Below are 23,651 nucleotides of genomic sequence, written 5' to 3'. Positions count from 1 at the left end.
TTGGAAGCAGAACATGTTCCACCTCCTGTTGAGTGTGTTCCATTTGTAAATTGAGTCCCCCTGCTGCTATGGGAAAGCACGCCTTGGTTGAAGAACAGACTACCGGAACAGATTAAGTTAATAAACCAAGGTACCATTGTATTTCTTTACAAATCCACACAAACTTTTCTTTCTGGTGGTTGCCTGTGTCCTCCAGGAGGCTTTACAAGCCTCACAACAAACTTACAATGTGAGTCTGTCTCGAATTCAACTTGCTGAGTTCTGAAGAACTCTGGCTTTACTTGTATCTTGTTAAAGTAGTTTTTAGAACAAATTAAATAAAGCTTTTAACTTCTTTTTTTAATTTTAAAAAACCTCGCATTCTGTGTTTTACCAAAAAACAATCCAGAGCTCTTCAGTGTTCCACAGGCAACATTTTTTTGACAGCTTTACTTATTGCAAAGCCCACAGGCCTAAAGAAATATTGATATTACATAGGAAAACATAGAGCTGTATCAGGATAGAAAAGGACAGAGCAACATTAGGCTTTTTGTGTGGGCAAATCTTATTTGGCAGGGGGATATGGACATGGCACTTTTACTTGGGTGGTGTACACTTGGGTGGTGGGCATGGAAACCTCCAAAGTGCCCCAAGTTGCCCACTAAGATGAAGCAGGCGCCTTCACTGTACTATTCGACACTCGCTAAAAACATTCTTATTTAGGCAAGCCTACCAAGATGCTCAGAAAGTCGAAGTAATTTTAATCCGCTTTAGTATTTTATTTTTTGTATATTTTAAAGTACTGTTGTAACTTTTTCCTGATTTTATTGCTTAATCCTTATTGTAAACCACTTGGAGGTGTTTTTTGTTTTTGTGTTTTTACAAGAGTGGCATATACATTTTATGAAATAATAAAGAAAAAAAAAAGAATTCTTGCCATGCTGGTTTGGTCCCCATTGAGAGCTGGTATAAAAAGGTAAAGGTAAGTTAAGTCCAGTCACGAACATCAGTGTAGTGTACAGAGTTTTATAGCCAAAATTAAGAGGTCCTGGTCCCCAAGGAAGTTGGAATCTGAGCCACACACACACACACACAGAGAGAGAAGGATATGAGAGAAGTTTAAAGCTTTGTTACATTTGGGAATTAAGATGGAAGGGGTGTGCCATGGCCACATGGAATGGATGGGTTTTGTGAAGAGGTTTGAAGGGAGAGCGTTTGCACATATTCAGGAAGTGAGTTCCATCCATGGGATACAGCAGGGAAGAATGGGGTGGGGTGGGGGTGTTCAAGTGAGCCTGAGATTTTCAGATTTAGGTATTTTGACTGAGATTTTCAGTTGGCCAAGCCTGTTAATGTTGGAGGAGACAAAATCACAGATAGAGGCATATGAGAATCAAGAGCTAAAAGAGAGGCTGGCGGTTTGAGGGAGGGGGTGGCAGGCTGAGGATAGTTTTATAGAGAAGTTTGTGCTAGATACAGAAGGGATGGGAAGCCAGTGAAAAGACCCGAGGAGAGATGATGTATGATCTGAGCCATGAGACGTTTTGGCAGAGGACTTTCAGAGGTGAGAGAACTGAGGTGTAAATTGACTGGTGAAAAAATGCTTCCACATACTTACATCAACATGAGGCCTCACTTGGAGCGATTCCCACGAGTCTTTTATTGTGTGAAAATGATTCTGTGAGATAATTCATATAGGTACATATAGCTTGCTCCAAGACGATCCCATAAACGGAGACATTGCTCCTGCTCAAATGGCCTTTGACCAGGTCACATGTCTTGAAACCACAAAACAAATCAAAAGTGTATTATTTTTATGCTAACTGGGAAAGTTCCTCCCTGCATGCTCTCATTCCTCAATGGTAAAAGAATCTTTGGGAAACTTTCAGCCCTCAGAAACTTTTTTTGTAAAAGAGCATTAAAAATGCAGACGATAAGAGGGATGGGAGACTTTATAGAACAGTTTTTGCTCATGAACTTTATTCTGATATGATAATTAAACCCATAATTAATTCCTCCAGGACCCTTCAGTCATGGACAGAAGTCCTGCTTGGGAGTTTTTCTCCTGGCACCATGTGTCGATTGTTTGATTTGGGATGCGTCTAACTTTTTTCCTGCAGAACTCTGAAGTGTTCCCTTTATTTCTTGCTTTTTTTCAGCATGTTGGAATACTCTCTGGACTTGCAGAATGTCAGTTTCTCAGCTGTTCGGACCGTCAGGGTACTCCGGCCGTTGAGAGCCATTAACAGAGTTCCTAGTAAGTAAAATCTCCTTTCTCCCCATTTTTTTTCTCTCCCCCTTGAAACTAGCTCATTATTTCTGACAATCTGGAAATAAGTGGGACATTTTACATCTTTTCCAAAATCCCATTTAACGCGCTCACCTACATCTCTTGACCACGCTGACTGCTATTGAGACTCCCCTTATGTAGAGCCTGATACCAATGTGCTCTTTTTAATGAATTGTCCATCCATCTAAGACATCTCCTCAAAAAAAAGAGTGAATAATTAATCAAACAGACTGGCAAGGACTTGGTATTTTGTTTCCCTTGCTGAACAGTGCTTCTGGAAAAGGGTCTCATGTGAATCCCTTTATAGGAAAATTAAAAAATGAGTTTGGAGGCGTCAAGGAGGTGTGATGGGAAAGAGAGGGTAGACTACTAGAAACAGTATATGCTTCTCTCTGTGTACATGCTTACACTAGTATGAAAGATGATGTAGAATAGGGGAGGAAAACCTGCAGCCCTCCAGGTGTTGCTGGACTCCAGATCCCATCATCCCTGACTTTTGCCCATGTTGGCTGCAAACGATGGGAATTGGAGTCCATCCACATCTGGAGGCCAACAAATTCCTTCCTCTTCCTAGGGCTGCCAGGTATAGCTTAGTTTAAGAGAATTACTCTTCTTTCAAATATAACAAGTCCTTGGACCATACTGGATTCCACTTATTTCAGTGTTCTGGAGTGTATGCTCAACCTATGGCTCCTTGCTGTATTATTGCACGCCTCCGAGCAGGTTCCAGGCACTTACCCAGGTTTCCTTTTTAATGAGGGACAGCAGAGACACTGATGTCAACATATGATTTATTTACATGTATGTGCAACCTGAGCCTATGATGGAGGGGCTCACACCATCCATACCCCAAGAAGGTCTTGCTTCTTCCATTGCCACAGCCTTGAGTTCCAGCAAAAATCAGGCATGGCTCTGCCTCGTAGGCTTCAGCCTGAATCCATCTCCTACCTCTCACACACCAAGTCGACCTTTGACCTAACAAAGAGGTGAAGGTACCCACTTGCTGTTTGGCTGTTTGGCCCAGTGCCACTTCCTTTGTTACTTTAACATCCCATACTTGGAGAACCATTACTGAGAAACTTGACTAGCTATTCCAGCAATTTGAATCCTTGCTGGATCCAGGGACTGTGAATACAGGACATCCCCCCAAAAAATAATAAATTCACAACGCTACTTTGCCCCTGATCCACATCTTCAGCAATGCTATGACAGCTTTTTGTCCTTCTCCAGCCAATGCTTTTCATATGATCCATTTTATCTGGGTATGTCAGTATGAAACAAGGTTTCTTTGACCTTCCAGAAATAACAAGATGGGCTACATAGCTCACTTTCCTCTCGGCTCTCTGAAGAAAAGCGGAGAGAAGAATGAACTGAAATAATGATTTTAGGGAATTGGGGATTTTTGCACACACATTTTTATTTTTATTTTTAAATCTCAGCCTCTCTTCCTGGATTGTTGCTCTATTACTCTTCAGTGCTTCTTGCCAGGACTTTCTCCCCTCTAGATGGTGGGGATTTCAATCCTGGTCCCAAGCAAGGGACTTCCTTACGGTTTCATTTCAGAATGCCTGCCCTGTTGCCATATATTGACATTTGTAAGGTGCTCTGGCAAAGGTGAAGGGCAGGTATAAACATTAAACTAAGGTGTAGCCAGCTGACCATGTTTGAAAGCTCATGTATACAGCTGAGACTGCCCAACCCTCGCCATCAACAGGGATGATTGAATCTGCCAGTGTCATTTCCCCTGAATTTCTTGTTTTTCCCAAACTTAATTTCAGGTTACTGTTTTCTTTAATAAAAAAAGATGCAAGTCTTTGAGTGCAATTCTCCTGACGTACACATTTTGGCAAGTGAGAATTTTTGAAGGATAGCTGTTTTCAGTTTGCATATTTTTTCCAGAAATTTTGAATTAGACAGATTCGCTTTAGACAGATTCACTTTAGAATGCACACTGAATTTAATTTATCCCCCATCCCTACCCATAATTAATCCTGAAAAATGATTTCATGCTTTCGATGGTATGTACATCTTGGTTTCTCTCTCTCTCTCTCTCTCTCTCTCTCTCTCTCTCTCTCTCTCTCTCCCCCTCTCGGACTCCCAAAGGTTGATTGTGGTTCCCTGACAGCATGTTACTGGTCAAATAATTTAGGACATTATGAATTGCTCTTCTCTTATCTGTATATCTTCCTAATAATTTCCAGATTATTATTTTTTTTAAAAAAACAACAACCATAAAACTTAAAACAAGATGCTTTGTGCTAGTGATATCAATACAGTAACAGCACCTAAATATTCTGAGGAAATTTCATTTGCATCTGAAGTCCAGTGTATCCAATCGACCAGAGTATCTAGATAAATTTGGGGTCTCAATCCTTCCCCTCTCTTTAACACTATGCATGAGTGCAAAGCTTTGTAGTGCAAAAGAAAGGACCCATCTTGTCAAATTAGCCAGTTACCTTGACAACATGAGGTACTCAGACTGTGATCCATCTGTCAGAAGCCGGAAATTCCTAGGCTCTATTTGCTTTTCTAATCCCATTAAATTAAACTTAATCTGGCAGGATGTTCCCTGTTGTTATTGTTGTCGCTTTTATCATTTTATAGCTCAAGTATCTTGCTCATAATTTTTTTCCCCACCTAGCAGAGCTGATGGATGGCTGAATTTATCTGCCACTGTCTAACTGTGGGTGTAATTCATTTAATGTGTTTGCAAATCCCGGGTAATTCATCTTCGCTCCTGTGCAGCAAAGCTAGGACCACACAGAAGCATAAGGAAGCAAGGCAAGGAACAAGTATGAATCAATAATAAATGCAGGGACCAAATACGAGACATTTAACAATAGGCTGGAGGTGCTGGTGGTGATGGGGTATATGTGAGTATATGGAAGGCAGGCTATTATTTTGTTATGGGAGGAAGCAAGTAAAAAAAAGAGGCGATCTGATGACATAACAATGAAAAATTCTTGCTGAGGTATAAAGGTAAAAGAAATGGCTTTAAAGGTTTCTTTAAATAAGATCAATATGAACCGCGTTGTGGATGAAAGAGACAAGAAAGAAGAGAGAGAGAACAAAAAGAGATGGAGGATGAACAGAATATTACAGAGATGTCGGGTGAAATCAATTTTTTTCCCCCAATGTCAAGTTAAGTCGCCATCAATTTGTCTTTCTGTTACAGAACCGAATGTTCCTAACGTTGTACGAATTAACTGCCTTGTAAAGTTCTGCATGTTTGCAGGGAATGAATTAGGATGGGGAAGAAGATTTTAATTTATATTGTATTGAGATAGAAGGGAATAGGGTGGTTCTGAGCTTGCAAAAGGAGTGTACAATGGCCAGGACGTATGAGAATCTAGGGTTGCTACCTTCCTTCCTGTGATTTTTCCGTGGCAGACAGAAATTCACAGGTGAATTTTCCAAGCAAAGAGAAACTTTAACTGGTTAAACACTTTGCTGGTTGATGCTGAAGGAACAGGATAATTGCTAGAAGAAAGGTGGCCACTGCAGTTCAGCTGAAACATGAGAGGTGCAAGAAGTTCAGGAAGGGAAGTTGGGGGGGGGACCCCTAGAATAGACATGCATATGTGTGGCAACACAGAGGCAGGGTGTGTTACTCCATTGTGGTGAAAACCTAAATAGTTTGACATTGTGCTGCCCTGTAATAGTAAAGCTGCCACCCTAGAGATGTTTTCTCACCCTGTCTAATGGTAGGGCTGGCCCCAGGTCTGCTTTACATGCTTCATTCCCAACAACAGTAGGTGGTGTGGAAGGGCAGAGCTGGAGAGGTGCCTTCCCAACACTGGTAGGGCAGGACAGCCATGAGTTTGAGATGGGGCAGATGCACTGATGGCTTTGCAACTGAGTCCCACCATATACCGACTGCTAGTGAGTCTCAGCATGAAAATCGCTTCCACATGGCTGTGTTCTGTGCAGTGACTGTAATGGCTGAAAGCCGATTTTTACGTGACTTTCTCTCATCATGTGGAGACCTTCTGTGTTAGCATTGCTCTCCCGCCATAGAGTGCATCTGTAGATTGAAACATATGGCATAGGGCATTCAAACAGTCACTTTCTTGCTGACTTTTGCATGGGCCTCAACTGAATTGCAATCCTTTATTTTCTAAGAGGCCCGGAAGTTTGGTGGCATTGTACATATTCTAGGTTGGCATCACCCCCATCTTTCACGTTCCAGGCGGCACCATTGGGTACCGTGGTCTGCTGCTGAAACAACCACCGTACCATCTATAGTTTCACAGCCATGACAATAGTTTTCCATGAGTTTAGATTAGCTGTTGAAGAATTTAGATTCCTGAGGGGAAATGTCATTTTCTCTGCAATGTGTGGTGGACAGTAAGATGGACTATAACCACTGCCAGGAATTAATATGGTGCAGTAATAGGAAAAAAATAAGGTTGGAACCGAGCTCACAGATGGCAAGTTTGACCCTTCTGCCTAGCTTTTGAAGCAAGAAGAACCCAACTTAGTAGGACTTCTCCCATTTAGTAGCTGCTTTCCCTTTGCTCCCTCAGGTATGCGCATCCTGGTCACGCTGCTTTTGGACACGCTTCCCATGTTGGGGAACGTTCTCCTCCTCTGTTTTTTTGTCTTCTTCATCTTTGGTATTGTTGGAGTCCAGCTTTGGGCAGGGCTGCTCAGGAACCGCTGCTTCCTTCCAGAAAACTTCAGTTTGTAAGTATGAATGAGGCACCTAACGTTCTTAGGATATGCTTGCATAGGGGTTTTATATGTGTATGGTGGTGAGGCAAGGAGTTTCTTTAGATAAACATGCTAATCCCAGCAAGATCTGAGGAGTCTGCGACATGCTGCCACTGTTTCCTCCATTCTGTTTGCTTGTCTTTGTGGGTGAACACTCAGTTTGCATATTATCACTTCAACTTTCTTGCTGTGGTATGTTTTTTGGTGCAAGATTCACAGGTTCTTTTCCTAGTTTTCCTTCTTGGAGAGCAGGAGTAGCCAACATGCTGCCTTCCAGACTTTGGCTTCCGTCATTCCTGACCATTGGTCATGCTGGCTGAGGCTGATGTGAGTTAGAAGTCACAACAACATAGGGAGGGCACCATTTTGGCTATACTTCTTAGCAACAGGATTTTTTAAGAGTAGCAACCCACACCCCACGCAAAGGTAATTCCATAAAAAATATAAGCAAGTGATTTTTATTAATAATGTTGGTACCTGTTAACAAAATACATCTTTGAAGTGTGTAGTGTGAAGTGTGTCTTGTTGATTTATGATTGTTGTGATTTATGATTATCAGTACTGTGTCAGACATTATTAGTAGGCAATGTTCCCAAATAGTGAACGATGATAAGAAATACTTTCATGGCGCGTTAAGAATACATTTACATTGGACCTTAGCGTGTTCAAATGGTTACACCTTTGTTGAGCCTGATCCAAAAGTCACACTGATGTCTCATTAATTTCAATGTTACTTATAGATTACCAACTTACTATGAATTGGTTTGATGATTTCCGTAGTGAATCTCAAGGCTGTTTTCAAGCAAGGAGAAGTGGGCTGGAGTGGGGAAAATGTAGTGCATATTGGTAACTTTTGAACAGTCTAAGCAGGTTTGAACACAACATTCTGCTGATAATGTACAGGAAGTCCAGAATTTTCCAGATGTTACGGAGTTGAACTTTCCAGTCTATTCTCCAGTTACGTTTTTAAGACGTGAGCAGCATTAAGCTGGATCAGAAGTGGCTCTCAAAATAGTGCAGAAGTTAGGTGTATACACGCATGTGTTTTCCTGGCTCCCAAACTTGTGCAAGTCTTCTGTCATTTTTTGTTGTTGTTTTTTTGCTTCCACTCCCTCTATCAAAGGGAGCTAGGATTTCATTAACATGCAAAATCCCTCTAGGTAAATTGGCAATAAAGTAAATGAATTGCTGATCAATTCTGGGTATATCCAACACAGCAGCTACTGGTCTGAATTTAATTGAACCAGAATGCCAGGATTTCAGCTTAGCTTCCAGTGGCATTAAAAGCAATACTTCAGGAATTAACCGGGCTGAACTCGCCTTAAATATAGCTCCACCAGCTTTTTGCAATGAGTCCTTGTGGCATCAGCGAAGTAGCCATTTATTGAGGCAGGAGTATGCTAATTCCCAACAAGTCAGCACTTACTTCCCTTTCCATATCAGGGCGAATGCATTGAACTGGCTTATTATACCAGTAGCATCTTCTGAAGTAATGTTCATTTCTAATGCCAGAAACACAAGTGGTGCCTGCCATGTGAAGGGAAGTATTTAGAAAGCAACAGTAGCATTTTTTTTAAAGATATTCTGAATCCCAGTAAGGGTTTTTCACCATCTACCTCTAGTCTGAAAAACGCCTGCCTAGTCAGTCCTTTTTTAATACCATTATTCATCTAAATTGACATTTGAGAATGCACAATGAAAATATTGAGAGTGGGGTGGGAAGACATCAATATATCACATTATAAAGCCCATTATTTACCTAACCCAATCCTGGGAGGTTGGGGTGGGAGGGCATTAGTTGACTGAAAAAAATGGACAAGGTATAAACAAATCTATTTCTTTATTTTTAAGGGCAACACTAGTTTGAAAGCTGCAAGCTGTTGAGCCAATAGAACACACAAGATTTTAAAATGTAAACTCGTTAAAAGCAAGCTTAGATAGACCAGGCTGTTGCCTGCTTTCTTGCACCCTCTCTTCCCTACCTTTGCTACTGGAATGGTAAGAGAAGTTCATGACCATCTTGACTAATGTTTATCCTGAGCACTTAAGGCTAGATTACTAATGGTCATGACCTTGAGCATTTTTCGCTCTTACTTAAATACTGTACAGTATTTCAATAATTATGCAAACCAGATTTTTTATTATTATTATTTTAGTTTCCCTCAAATAACTTCAGTTGCTGTACGCAGTCCACAAAAGCATAATAATGGATGTACTAGAATCAGAAAATTTCAACCATTCATCCCAGTCTCTGATAGCTGATCCCCAGCAGTTTAGATGAAATTGTTCAAGAAAGAGCCATTTTGGAGTGATATGCTATTCATTATGAACTTCAAAATATCCATAGTTTAAAGACATCTGGAAAAATGAAATTGTACTCCCAGACAGTCAAAATGCCCTAACCCTCAATTAATTTGTGTAAAGGCTTTTTCTGAACCCAATTATCCTATTCACCCTTGTAACATCTTAGGGCCATGAGTTCCACAGGTTACCCTGTTAACTTTGTGAATGAGTACTTTCCTCTTACATTTTCCAGTCTGTTGCCCTTTAACACCACTATGCATCCCTCAGTTATATAGAAATAGGTTTCCTTCATTTCCCCTACACACACACACACACACACACACACACACAGGCTGATACTGGGTATTTAACCTGCACTTTTCTGTTTCCTTTAAGCCCTTACACAATCGAGGTGGAACCCTACTACCAGACAGAGAATGAAGATGAAAGCCCTTTTATCTGCTCTCAGCCTCGAGAGAATGGGATGCGTTACTGTCGCGACATCCCAACAAGGAGGGAAGAAGGTCTGCAATGCACCTTGGACTATTATTCCTACAACGACACCACAAACACCTCTTGTGTCAACTGGAACCAGTATTACACAAACTGCTCTGCAGGGGAGCACAACCCTTTCAAAGGAGCAATCAATTTCGATAACATTGGATATGCATGGATTGCAATATTTCAGGTGAACAAAGGGACTCAACTGACTCCAAGCTTGCTGTATCAAAAGGTTATCCTTCAGTGACAGGGAAAGCTAGGTCAACCTTTACTTCTTGTCCTGAAGTAATTTTTTATATGCAAAGAATAATAATTTGTGGTTGAGAATTGCCAGTTGTTATTCTTCAGTTCTATCAAGCATGGGGTTGACACTTGTATGAAATGATTTTTTACTTTGGGGTTTTGTCATTCTTTAGTGATTTCATAGCCTTTGTGTTAAGAGATGTGACAGATGACCTAGTATAAGTAATAGCACTGGTGTATCTTCTTGAACATCCACAGATGCCTGCCCGTGCTTCCTATTCTTGAGAGTCCTGCATCCGCTGGTACAAGCTAACTGATGCCTTCCTTTTCCTTTTCTCTTGCCTACAGGTCATCACTCTGGAGGGCTGGGTAGATATTATGTACTTTGTCATGGATGCTCATTCGTTCTACAACTTCATATATTTCATTCTCCTGATCATTGTGAGTTATCTCTCTAGTCTTCATGGCAACCAGAGGTGTTGCACTCAAGAGTTATAAGGGAAAGAAACGGGCGGGGGGGGGGGCTGACAGAGCAAAGGAGAGTTATAAGCGAAGCCTGAGAGAGTTGGTAGCCCATTAGCAAAGGATGCGTTCCAACTTCCCTCCCTGTGTCTCTTGTGCGCAAGAGAGAGATGTGGCAAATGAGAGCACCAACTGACTAAAGTGATAGTGAAGGTCTACGGGTAGTAAGAAGAAAGTAATGGAAAGCAATGAGGCATGAGGTGTTTGTTGATTTGCAGCATAGCATACACATGGCATTCTGCTTCAAAAGGCATTTTGCAACATCTGAGGCCAGCATAAACATTATTTACATGATTCAGCCAAGGCTAAGTACTTTTGTCATATGATTTCAGTGACAGGAGTTAGCACATGTTTAACTCGTGTTGAAATCAGTGGAACAGAAAAATGCTTAACTTTAGCTGGGCGGTGGCCCAGATACACAGATACACCCCATAGTATTACAGGTGATAGCACACATGGATAAAGAACATTTATATGTTTATAAACCCCGGAACAATTTGTTCTGTTTTGATCAGAAACAAAGTGACTTGGTCTTAGGCACTGTAAACACACTTAGAGGTCAGCTTGCTAAGATCATTCTAGATTCCTTAGGCTGAGATGGATATTTAATCATACCTAAATGGCTGCAAGGTGCACTGACTTGCAGTCTCATAAGCATGTGGGGTATGAACAGATTGTATGTTTCCTTTCCTCCTTGATGGCAATGAAAGGGAAAATGAATCGGCATCTTCCTGCTGCTCAGGTGAGATGCATGGATCATATATCTGAAGGTATACTATAGGAGGCTAGTTACTAGGTCCTTTTCAAAGCTGAATGATGATCATGATCTCCTGAAAATGCAGCCTGATGAAAAGACTGTTTCAGAGTAAAATATCCAATCTTTTGCTGCAGACAGCTGCTGTAGTTGGGTTACAGCCTCTCCGCAATTCCAGTTAACAAAGCGGGAGATCTGTTTGCAAAGCTGCCAATCCTCTCTGCAAGGGAAAAATCTGTCCTGAAAAGTAAATGCATGGGAGAAAGAAATGCTACTTAATTGTGATAATAAGTAAGCGCTGACTACCGGGAAGCAAAAATTAGAGAAACCCTTCTAAGTCACAATAAATCTCCCTTCTTCTTTGAGCTCTTTGTGTCATCTGCGGGACTGAGGAGTGGGTGTCCCTGAGGTGAGGAAGCTTGAGAGTCTTTGACGTGGAAGGAAAGAAAAGAACAGGGCAGGGAATATTAACCCCGTGTGAGTCACACACAGAATGTGATGATGACTGCTCTTGACTGGGACGGGGTTTGGGGCTATGTTTTGTATTACATGACACTAGGCTTTGTTGTCAGCTACTTCCCATATTGTGATTTTTAGACACAGGTGCACTTCCTGAGTGACTCCTGAGGCTGAAAACATCAGTGTAGTTTCGTATACATAAGCACACCACCTCTGGATAACAGAGCTGTAGACTTACAAAAGGAGACAGCTTGGATCGGTGTCAGGAGTTGGCATTATTGGGCAGTTGCCAAGGCCTGTAGCCTAGCAAAGGGCTCCCTGATGGCCCCTGCAACACCTTCACCCTGTGTTTGCTTTCTGGTGTCACTATCCTCTGTTCACCTGCCCTCACCAAGCGTAGGACCAGTTACAAGAGGAGGAGGAGCAACCTCCACTTGCCTTGACCTCTCCTCCGTGTAATGGAGCGGCCTGGACCCAGAAGCAGTGTGGGGAAGCAAATGAGCAGTGCAGGCAGGCAGTCATGGAGGCAGGAACCAGTTAGTCAATGGGACCAGTTATTCATGACTTCAACTCCCATTGAAATCAAAGGGAATCAACTTAAATCTGGATCCAAACCTATTAAGTTTGTCCCCTTGTTAGTCCCAATAAGTCTTCCTTCCAGGCACTGACCAGACCCCATGCCGGATTATCCTGTGCCCTTCAGACCATAGTATTGAGGGCAGACGATTGAGAGATTTGATGTCAGAGTTTTGTTTTTCTTCGTGTGATGAGATAATACTTGTTTGGTCTTTTTAAGTTGGTTTTGAATAGAACTGTGAGCAGAGTATCACTTGAAATTGCCCACTATTTGCATACTGATGGGGGGGGGGAGAGAGAGAAGAGGACCATTTTTCCAAGGTGACAAGTTTTCCAACAGTTTCTTGGGGTTTTCCATTAGCACTGGCTCTGCCACTGCCAGTGGCAGCATCACCAACCATATTGGACCACATGACCTAGTGTTGTATCAGGGCAATGGTGGTGGTTTGCTGGGGTGGTAGACGTAGGAATAGTGGCTGCTACCAAAATAAATGGTGGTGGGAAATTCCATGAAGTGGTTCTCTTTTACTAGGGGGTTCAGAAAAAGAAAATATCTTAGAAATGTTCCTGGGGAGGCAGGGGGGAGGGAGTCTTCAGAGAAACGCTAGCTCAGCTCTAGTTTTGAAGATATTTTTTTTAATGACTAGTTCTCTCTCAGACACACTTGCTTCAGGCTTCCTCCCTGGTTGTAGGAATACTGACACATCCCTCCTTCCCTTACAGGTGGGCTCTTTCTTCATGATAAACCTCTGCTTAGTGGTCATAGCAACTCAGTTCTCGGAGACTAAGCAGCGGGAGAGCCAGCTGATGAAGGAACAGCGAATCCGCTACCTCTCCAATGCTAGCACTCTGGCCAGCTTCTCAGAGCCGGGGAGCTGCTATGACGAACTCCTCAAATATCTCGTCTACGTCCTCCGTAAAGCCAGCAAGCAACTGGTGGAGGTCTACCGAACCACAGGGGTGAGGATGGGGTTTCTCTCCAGCCCGGGTAGCAAGAGCAGTGCAGAGCGGCAGCCGTGTAAACACCGGCCGCGGAAAAGGTCCTCAGTGCATCATCTCATTCACCACCACCATCACCACCACCACCACTATCACCTGGGCAATGGAAGCCTTCAGGCACCGCGCGCCAGCCCTGAAATCAGCGACGTTGAAACCAGCTCGCTTCACAATGGTGCAAATAGGCTGATGCTCCCTCCAACAGCCAATCCTCACCCCACTGCCAGCAACGCTGAGTCCGTTCACAGCATCTACCATGCAGACTGTCATTTTGAGCCCATTCGCTGCAGATCATCTCTCCCGCCTCAGCCTGGTCTCAGCTTACCGGGGCCAGAGGTGCTTCCCAGGACTGTGGTTGGCAGCAAGGTCTACCCTACTGTACACCCAAGTAACTCCCATGAACTGCTAAAAGAAAAAGGTTTAGCAGAGCCCACATTGAACCCTGGGGCCAGCACCCTGATGAACCTTAATATCCCCCCGGGACCGTATAGTCCAATGCAGAAGCTACTGGAGACACAGAGCACTGGTAAGTGTTTGGGTAGAGTGTCAGCCACTAAGATATCACCTAGATGGAAGGCAAAGCCGCTGTTCATCCCTAACTTACCTTTCCAGGCAGGGCTGCCATTGATTAGGGTCAGGTGAGATTCGGGATGATTCGGGTTGTCCTCAGTTCAGAACTAAGACAGAAGTTAGTTTATAAGGTTCTAACAAAACCCGTTCATCGGAAATAATTCGTTTTGGGTGTGTCGATTACCTCCTCCCAACCTGCCCCACTGGAAAACATGAAATGGGGGCAGAGAATGAAAAGATAGAGCTTTATTTTTTTCAAATTGGTTGTAACAAAGTAGCATGTTAAGCAAATTTGTGTTGATAGTAAGTCGGCTGTTCTGTGCCCCTCAGTAAGATGGAGAGAAAAATGAATGTTATGAAGAAAGCATTCCAGACCTGACCCACCTGCTCTAAGTCAGCAGTCTTCAGCCTTTTCAGAGGAGGGACCCACCTTTAACCCAAATATTCATTTGAGGACCTTCTTAATTAATTTTTAACCACATATTTGTATGGGGGCCATGCTGCTGTTACGACCCACCTAAAACCAGGCCCTAAGCCACCAGTTAAAGACCAGTGCTCTAAACATCCTTCTCTGGGCCTATGTGTTGGAGACAGAAGTGCTGTTTCCATACTTTCTCCATCTGCAGGACACATTATGTCAAGGTGGTGACTTGTAGGCCTCCTATCTAGTTGGAGCAGTCATTCCATCATTCTGAGAGTTGCCGTTGCCTTAATATTTGTCTAAAAGCAATGAGAGAGGAAAGCAAGAACTTTGTTCATGTATGTATGCTGGCTGGGACTGATGGTTACTGGAGTCCAACAACACCTGTAGGCTACAGGCTCCCGATCCCTGATGCACATCATTGCAAATGTGCAAATATTCAGGGCTTTGTACCCAGAAAGTGAATTTGTCTTTGCATCTGTTTCCTGCCTATGTCCATTTTCTTTCATAACAGTGAAGAACAGTCTGATGACTTGGTCATTCTTCCTTAATTTCTTAGGAAGGTGACCTCTTAGGCTGCAGTCTTAAGCACACTTACCTGGGAGTGCACTGCAGCCAACCCAACTGAGCACAGTGGGACTTGCTTTCAAACAAGCATGCATAGGATCAGGCTGCACATTATGTAACTTGTAAGGGCTGCTCTTTCTGAACATGATATGTTTTGGTAGGCAGCCACACACCTATGAGTATATATGCAGATGTGTATGATGCTTTCCCCTTTAACACATGAGCAGAACATGATGTTTGCCATTAGAGAGATCCATAAGAAAAACTGTCTGGATGTGATGCGGTGTAGGGCCAGGTAGCCAAAATCTTATTATCTGCCTTATATCAGCCATGGGAGTTTCCCCTGCTGGCTTCGAAATGAAAGAGACATTACAACTGGGTCAGAGGTGCATTCTGGAGACAAACTCTTCATTCCACCATAGCCAGCACAAACGGGAGACTCTTTGTATCCTTGTCGTCTGGTGGGGTACCATCTGTCAGCTGGCCTCAGCCATTGCAAGAAATGATTTGAGAATGATATGTTTAGGGGGAAGTTGTTAATGCTGAAGTATCAGCAAACAGCAGGAACACCCAAGCAGCTTGCTGGCTGCAGTGCTTGTCTCTAATTACAGCTCCTAATATTCCAGGTGCCAGAAGAGCTGATTGCTTTTTGTTTTAACTTAATAGCCAAATGTGTAATGAGGTGACTGTGAACTCTTGGCAGTGGACAGCTGTCACTCATTCTTTTCTCTCTCTTTTTCATCTTAAAAGTTAGTTAGCAGACATTCGTGGCTTAGCAATTGTTGTTGTTTAGTCGTTTAGTCGTGTCCGACTCTTCGTGACCCCATGGACCAGAGCACACCTATCTTCCACTGCCTCCTGCAGTTCGGTCAAACTCATATTAGTAGCTTCGATCACACTGTCCAACCATCTCATCCTCTGTCGTCCCCTTCTTCTTGTGCCCTCAATCTTTCCCAACATCAGGGTCTTTTCCAGGGAGTCTTCTCTTCTCATGAGGTGGCCAGAGTATTGGAGCCTCAGCTTCAGGATCTGTCCTTCCAATAAATTAGGGTGTGGAAATGAGCAGTATCATGGATTTTCTTCTTTTGTATAGGTGATAAAGTGAAGAAATTCAGAGGATATTACACACACACACACACACACACACAGACAGACAGACACACACCAAGTATCCTATCTGCTCTTAGGTCATGAGTTTAAGGAGGTGAGATATAATAGGATAAACTGTGTCATCTGTTTGTGGGTGCATGTCCTATAGCTATATATAGGCTGAGTCTTTTAAAAGGGGCCCCGTGGAACACATGTACTCTGTATCTATGGGGCCTCTTTTAAAGACTCACCCTGTATATATAAACACATAAATGTTTTAGTGTCTTTACCTCCTCCTCTCAGCTTTAGAGTATGAAAAATGAAAGGCCGTCTTAAATCAGCATATCACAAAACATAGAGCATGCTGTGTTGTTATGAAGGGTGTTGGGTTGCAGTGATGAGAGCTGACAATTCTGACCTCATAGGTCTTGCTCCATAGAGAAATACTTGCCCAATTTATATGTACACCACTGAAGCTTCTGTTTGAAGAAAACGCAACAGAAATTAGGTTGGAGAGCATTTTTAAGTTTCAACATTTTGAGGAGTTTCCAGATTCCTCCTGCAGAATTGTATTTTGGAAGATGCTTTTCAAAAACAATGGTCCTATGGGAAAATGGTGTCCAGACCACTGGGAGGAATTTAACATCATACTCTTATGATTGTTACATCAGTGCAAGAATTCTGCTTGCCGGGTGCAATGATCTTTCCTTCTCCTAGCCCTGTGCTCTCTTCTCAGGGTTCTCCCAAACCTCCAGACCAGATCTGGGGGAGGTGTGGTGGTGCATGGGGGGAGGAGAGGAGGGGAGCCCTGTTGTGTTAGTGTGAGCCCCTGCACAGGCTTCTGCTAGCACGCTGGGCTAGTTGAAACTGGGCCATCATCTCTGGCAGCTCACATGCACGCACACACTTCACTGTGATACCTACATTCTACAACGTAATCCTACTATTTGTGCTGAATCAGGCTGAGACACCTAAAGCATCCCCATAGGTAGAATGGTAGCCATTTATGGGTCTCTTGCTATGTGTTGCATGAGTTGCTTCTGAATTCTGACCAATGGAGATTTTTAAAGAAGCAGCAGAACAGGCCTAATTTCTGCACAAAGCTTCTTTCAAATGAAACCTTGCCTGCATTCATTATAATAGCTTACTGGCTGGTGCATGTTTCCTCGCTAGTGGCGGAACCCCAGGATGTAAGCAGAAGTGACAGCAAACACATTGCCTGCAAGTGAAATTGTGTCTGGTAGTTCCCCTACCTGTAATATCTAGCAGAACTTAACTTGTGTCACAGCCCTCCAAATCATTGGCTGACAATTGCTGGGGAGGGAATGATAGGGAAACGAGGTCCCTTGGGATCTCATACCTGGCAACGAGTTCTAGAAGCTATGGAAGAGGAAGGAGAAACTGGAATGTAGCTCCTTTTTCAGTTGCAGCATATATATGCAGCACTTGATCTAGTTTTCTCAACAGAGACTGTTTAAGCCATTCCTGAAAGGGCCCCTCTGGCTCATTTGATGTCCCACTTCTGTGTTTTCCCATCCTCCCACCTCTTGCTCTCTTTGACTTGTGCCCTTCAATTCTCTTCTCATTAAATTGGGACTGACCTTTCTGACAACATGCTGGAGAATGCAGGGGGCAGGCTGATGCTTAGCATCAAAAATCACCAGGTTTTTAGAATCTAATGTATCCTCCCTCTTATCAATCTCTTAGTAAGGGTCTTGATTCAGGTTCAGTAGACAGTCAAAAATTATGGTTCAAATGTTGTTCTAGCCATGGTAAAAGTTATACACGCATACTGTTTTTGCATTGGTTGGAGATAACCACTCAAACGGGGCAGAGGTTCTCCACATACATCTGGTGTGAAACTATTGAACTTACAAAAACTGCAGTTGGACACCAACATTGTTCGGCTGCTCCAGAAAGAGATTTCCAAGATTTTTAGTGAAATAACAGAGGGTATGGTTTTCTTTGTCCCTGTTTCAGGTGCTTGTCAAAGTTCCTGCAAGATTTCCAGCCAGTCTGGGAAACCCAACAATACTTGCAACCCAGATAGTTGTCCATACTGCATGAAGACCTTGGCTAACGATCCAGAGCTGGTGGACAATGAAGTGGGAGATTCTGACAGCGACGGGGTATATGAGTTTACTCAGGACGCTCACTACAGTGATCAGAGGGACCCTCAGCGCTGGAAAGCTCGGGGAAGAAACACCTTAAAATTCCTAGCCTTCTGGAAGGTGGTTTGTGAGACGTTTCGGAAGATTGTAGATAGCAAGTACTTTGGCCGTGGGATCATGATAGCTATCCTGATCAATACCCTCAGCATGGGGATTGAGTATCACGAGCAGGTAAGCAGAGCCCTCTGTACTTTAGTAGTTATAGTTAGACTCTCCCTGCAGCCAAGGCACCCCAAATGGTGGCCTCATTAGCTCCATCCTGGTTCTGCTCTTAGCCCCTTGAGTGGGATTTCGTACCACACAGCATCGATTCATGCTGACCTCTTACTTTCATGCCTTGCTCTGTTTAGCTGTGTTTGTTCTGGTCTGTTGTTAATGAAGCTCTGAAGCTCTGCAAGGGCAACAAAGCTGCAGATCTTGGGGGAGCATTTCTGGTTGTGCTACTTAGTGTGGAGAACTGCAGCTTTGTCGGTGTGGTGAATAGAGTTCAGTGACACTTGTTGGTCTGAGGATGTAAGCAAGTGAAGCCGTCTTTACAATGCTTTGCTCTCTCTCTCTCTTTCTCTTTTTGCATTTTCACAGTAATTCTCCAAACGCCACAAGACTATTTGCTTACCTCAATAAATCATTTACATTTGATTTTATAATAGCTAACTTGCAAACAACATGTCATGAAATATGCAAGCTGTTTCGTGAAATAAGTACTGTAATTGCATGCTTGGTGGTGTTTTGTGTTTTTTAATGCAGGCTTCCCCATACAATTTGGGTTATGGTGTATTCCAATACTTAGACATGATTTTGCTCCAGTCAGTCATATTGTGGGGTGCCCTTTATTTCAAAATGTGTCTGCTTTGGTGCACAGTTGATGTGACCAAACTAAAAATGCCAGCACTGATTACATTCTCTTACTGGCAAGTGGTACATGGTTGTTATGTACAGTTGCTGATTTAAAACCTACTCCAGTTCCCATAGGTCTGTGTCAGTGTTGTTCAGTGTCAAAGGGTCGATCAAATACTTTGGCTTCTAGTTCTGTGAAACCCAACTTTCCCCCTGAAACATCAGGTTGACTTTGTCCCCCACTTCCCATACAGAGTCCTAAATTCTTGTCATTCCATTTAATTTCAGAGGTCATGGAAAATTTTAAATATGTTTTTCAACATAATATTAAAAAAGGAATAAAGTCTCATAAGGTGGTTAGAGACATCACTGACCTGGTGGCATCTTCATAAAGAGCTCCACCCCTAGTGATGTCAGTGTCACTCCTCCCATATGGAGCTCTCTGTCCCACCTAATGAAAGCATGGGCAGGTGGAGTTCCTGCAGGTTATATTCTCATCAACAGTAATCCAAGGAAAGTCCCCCAACAGAGCATTCAGGAGAGGAGGAGTGGTTTTGCTGGCCTGGAATCCAATGTATCCTGAGCTGGGTACACGGCTGACACTTGACGACATTCCACCCAATCCAGCATTGAGACCGATCACTGCACCTGCTCCAGACTCTTCTTGCACTGAGCAGAGTTTCCTCTGCTACTATCTTATGCCTCAGCCAGCATAAGCAGTGGGGTTGCAAATGCAGCAGTGGCTACACTGATCAGGCACACCTTGGTTAGGATTACTCTGCCCCTTGGAAGCAAGTTGCATTGAACGTACTGAACATAATTGAACCTATTAAACAAGCTGTCCTTCAGATGTGCTCATTTTTCTTCTTTTCTAGCTCCCCCTTCCCTATTGGCATAGTCGCTTACTGTTTAATGCAGTTGCTTTACTTCTCCTTTTGTAGCTCCCTGTGTCAGAATAGTAGCTGCAAACCAAATTCTGCAGGTATAATTGTAGATCCTAGTGCCATCCTGGTGTATTAATGCATCAGTGGTTGTACATTATAGTGGCTGAGGCCCCTTTGGTGTGCTAAATGTGTCCTTTCAAGCAAGCATGTTTTCTGAAATCTTAATGCAATGTGGCTGATTAACCTTTGTTTTCGTTATGCCTTAAATGGAAAGGCACACTTAGGTCCTCTTAGGATCTGTCACATGCTGTTTGACCTTCCTTCCTTGACCTTACTCAAAATTTGTCTCCATAGCTGAAATAAGGATTGATGGATTGCTTTTGAAATTCGTTATTCTTTTAATAATAGTACCAAGTGGATCATTCCTTTGGAGTCTGGAGGGGAAACTAGAAAAGTTGATGCAAAGTTCACATTCTTCATTTTTGATAGTTTGAATCACAGAGGGAAATGTCATCTCTGTCTAATTCAGGTATTGCTTCCTGTGATGGGGAGACAACCTTAGCAGTTCCTCTGCCCTTCCCTCTTACCATAACAGAAAACTCACCAAGGGCATGCAAGAGAAGCAATCATGTTGCCTGGTGTGCTTTTCTCATGGTGATTAAAAAATAAACTATCTTTGGGAACACCCATGGGAAAGAGTTTGCCACCAGGAAAGAGTGGGGAGCATGTGGTCCTCCTGATGTTGTTGGACTGCAACCCTCACTGCTCAGCTGACATTGGTCATGCTGGGAAGGGTTGTTGGGAGTTGGAATCCAACAGCATTTTCAGCATACCAGGCTGGGGAAAGGTTGCAGTTGATTAGAGAGAGAGGTGGGTCTGCTAGGCAGTAGAACCTGTAGCACCAGTGTCCCTAGGAATATAGAATCATAGAACCGTAGAGTTGTAAGGGACTCAAGGGTCATCAAGTCCAACTCCCTGCAATGCAGGAATCTCAGCTAAAGCATCCCTCTCAGATAGCCATCCAACATCTGCTTAAAAGCCTCCAAGGAAGGAGAGTCTACAACCTCCCGAGGGAGACTGTTCCACTGTCAGACAGCTCTTACTGTCAGAAAGCTTTTCTGTGTGTTTAGTCGGAATCTCCTTTCTTGTAACTTGAAGCCATTGGTTCACGTCCTACCCTCCAGGTCAGGAGAAAACAAGCCTGCTCCCTCTTCCATGTGACAGCCTTTAGGATATTTTGAAGATGGCTATCATACCTTCTCTCAGTCTCTTTTCCAGGCTAAACATACCCAGCTCATCCAAGCGCTCCTCATAAGGCTTGGTTTCCAGACCCTTGATCACCTTGGTTGCCCTCATCTGCACACGTTCCAGCTTGGCAACATCCTTCTAAAATTGTGGTGCCCAGAATTGGACACAGTATTGCAGTTGTGTTCAAGGCAAAATAGAGTAGACTGTTGCCTTATGGACAGAAGGTGATTATGTGATGCACTCAGAGAGGCTTAAAAGATGTCATAGTTGGAAAAACCTGGGACTGGGGTAGAAAGGTGATTGGTAAGTGAGTACTCAGTGAGTTTCAGTGTGCTATCTTCTTTTTCTTTTCTTTTTAAGAAAAGATTAGAGAATCCAATGTCCTATTTCCCTCCGCTCCTGCTCCCCTCAATATTGGAGTGAATAGCAAATGTTGAATCCTGCTTTTATTAATTCATCTGATTAAAGCGGCAGGAGAGAATAAGGAGATGTTTTTCTGTAAACTCCTGAGGCTTACAGTTTGCAGTTTCATAATCTGACAGTTATGAGATAGGGAATTAGAGCTGAGAATTGATAGCTCTGGCCCTTCTGCTGAGATTATAAATGGTGAATGTGACCTTTCCCCCCCCTAAAAAAAAAACCCTTAAGAACAAACAAATCAATGTCACCAAATGTATCTGCATGGATAGGTTGTTTAAAAAGAAATGAAGGACCTTATGAGCAATTGACTTTATTAGTTTTTATATGAGGCTCTTTTGCCTAATATAGAACACAAGTATTTCCATACACACTGAACCCTGGCTTTGTCAGTTCTATGAAGTGGAATAATTTGGTATCAGAAAGGTTGATATTGTTATAAGTTTGGGGGGGGGGGAGCAAGACTCCCCTAAATTCCTGGAACTAGGGAAAAAGTTAGAAATTAACCAACCCCCTGAATCTCCATATGCAGCAGGGATTAATGTGGGTGCCTACCATAACTCAGAGGGGAGATGATTCCACAGAGATAGCGTCACAATGGAAAAGGCCATATCCCTGGTAATTGCAAGATGAACCTTTCAAGGCAGCAGCACAGCCATGCGGGCCTCTAGCTGGCCTCAGTGATGGTGTCAGATAATGTGGGAGAAGATTTTCCTTAAAATAGCCTGCTCTTGAGAGCTTTAGCAGCATATTGGGAGCCAGTATAGCAACAAATGTAAGAGAGATGTTAACATGTGCATGAAAAGGTCTCCAGGAAGCAATCTAGCTGCAACATTCTGCACTAGCTGCAGCTGCTGCACTAGCTGTAAGGCCAGCCCCACAGAGAGTGTATTACAGTCATCCAGCCTTAAGTTTCCCTATGCATGAGTCAAAGGGGTGAGGCTCTCCCTGGCCAGACACATTTGTAGCTGGAGAACCAGCCAAAAGTAGTTGCTGTACCCACTTGGGCCTCCAGTGAGAAAGGTAGATCTAAGAACATCCTCAGGGGTGCGCACACATACCCGCACCCCAAGCTGCGCACTTGCTCCTTCAAATGGAGGGCGGGCAGCTATGAAATTCCCAGACCCAGGAGCCACCAAACCACCGGACTTCTGTCTTTTCAGGATTCAGTCTCCTGTTTATTTTCCCTCCTCCAACCTACCAATTCATCCAGAGACTAGTCCAGGATATGGTAATAGAGAAATGGAGCTGGATATCATCACTATACTGAAGACACAGTGCTCCAAATCCCGCGATGGCCATTCCTAATGGCTTAAAGAGCATTGGGGACAAGATTACAGCTAGTGCCAGGGCGGCTAAGTATAGCCACCCAGTGCTGCTCTCTAGATAGGGCCCTGTAAGTAGGAGCAGAATTCCCCACTCCCAACTTCTTTGGATGAGGTCACCCTGTAATCACGCTTGGGTTAAGGGACTCTGACACTAGTTCCTCCTTCAAACTCTTTCACAAGAACAAAGAGAGAAAGAGAGCAGTGTAAAGTTTAGAGTCCCCATTAAATGCTCATGATAACCAATTCTTTCTCTATGTTAAAACAAAATTGGACTTAACAGCTTTGGGAAGTTTTGCCCATTATTTCTGAATATGTGTTCCTAATGAGTCATTCTCATGAACATCATACTTAAAAAAATTAAAAGCAGAAATCTCAGCACATTCATTTTAAGGAAAACCAGCTATTCTTTGGAAAGAAGGAGCTGTCATAATTGCTTAAAGCATCATATATGTCACCCTTAACCAGGTTTCCATAATAATGAGAAACTGGAAGCTTTGTTATTAATAGAAATAAGTGGCACACATCCCTCACATATCAGATTTACAGTCTGTTTTAAAAAATGGGGTTGTAACATACTGAAATTTTTTAAGGGCCATGCTAGCAGGAGGAGATGTGAATGGATACAACTGCAGTGCCAGGCCCATTCTGTGAAGATTAATGGTACACTGTACATCATCTAGTACAGTGGTACCTCGGGTTAAGTACTTAATACGTTCTGGAGATCCGTTCTTAACCTGAAACTGTTCTTAACCTGAAGCACCACTTTAGCTAATGGGGCCTCCTGCTGCCGCTGCACCGCCAGA

General features: G+C 43.1%; 1 protein-coding gene across 13 annotated transcripts in view; it reads left to right on the top strand.

Annotated features, from left to right (window-relative positions):
• CACNA1G (calcium voltage-gated channel subunit alpha1 G) overlaps positions 1-23,651 on the top strand; it is a 333,398-nt gene that overhangs the window by 181,705 nt on the left and 128,042 nt on the right. For all 13 annotated transcript variants that reach the window (XM_081850628.1, XM_081850622.1, XM_081850626.1 and 10 more), the window contains exons 4-9: positions 2,139-2,236; positions 6,796-6,955; positions 9,662-9,953; positions 10,358-10,450; positions 13,044-13,842; positions 17,944-18,305. In XM_081850628.1, coding sequence (XP_081706754.1) covers positions 2,139-2,236; positions 6,796-6,955; positions 9,662-9,953; positions 10,358-10,450; positions 13,044-13,842; positions 17,944-18,305 — 1,804 coding nt within the window. The remainder of the gene's footprint in view (positions 1-2,138; positions 2,237-6,795; positions 6,956-9,661; positions 9,954-10,357; positions 10,451-13,043; positions 13,843-17,943; positions 18,306-23,651) is intronic.

This window comes from Podarcis erhardii, assembly GCF_964252035.2.
Source record: "Podarcis erhardii genome assembly, chromosome: 2".
NCBI classification, from domain to species: Eukaryota; Metazoa; Chordata; class Lepidosauria; order Squamata; family Lacertidae; genus Podarcis; species Podarcis erhardii.
Note: the sequence above shows the minus strand (reverse complement) of the source record. Positions and strands in the feature narration are given on the sequence as shown.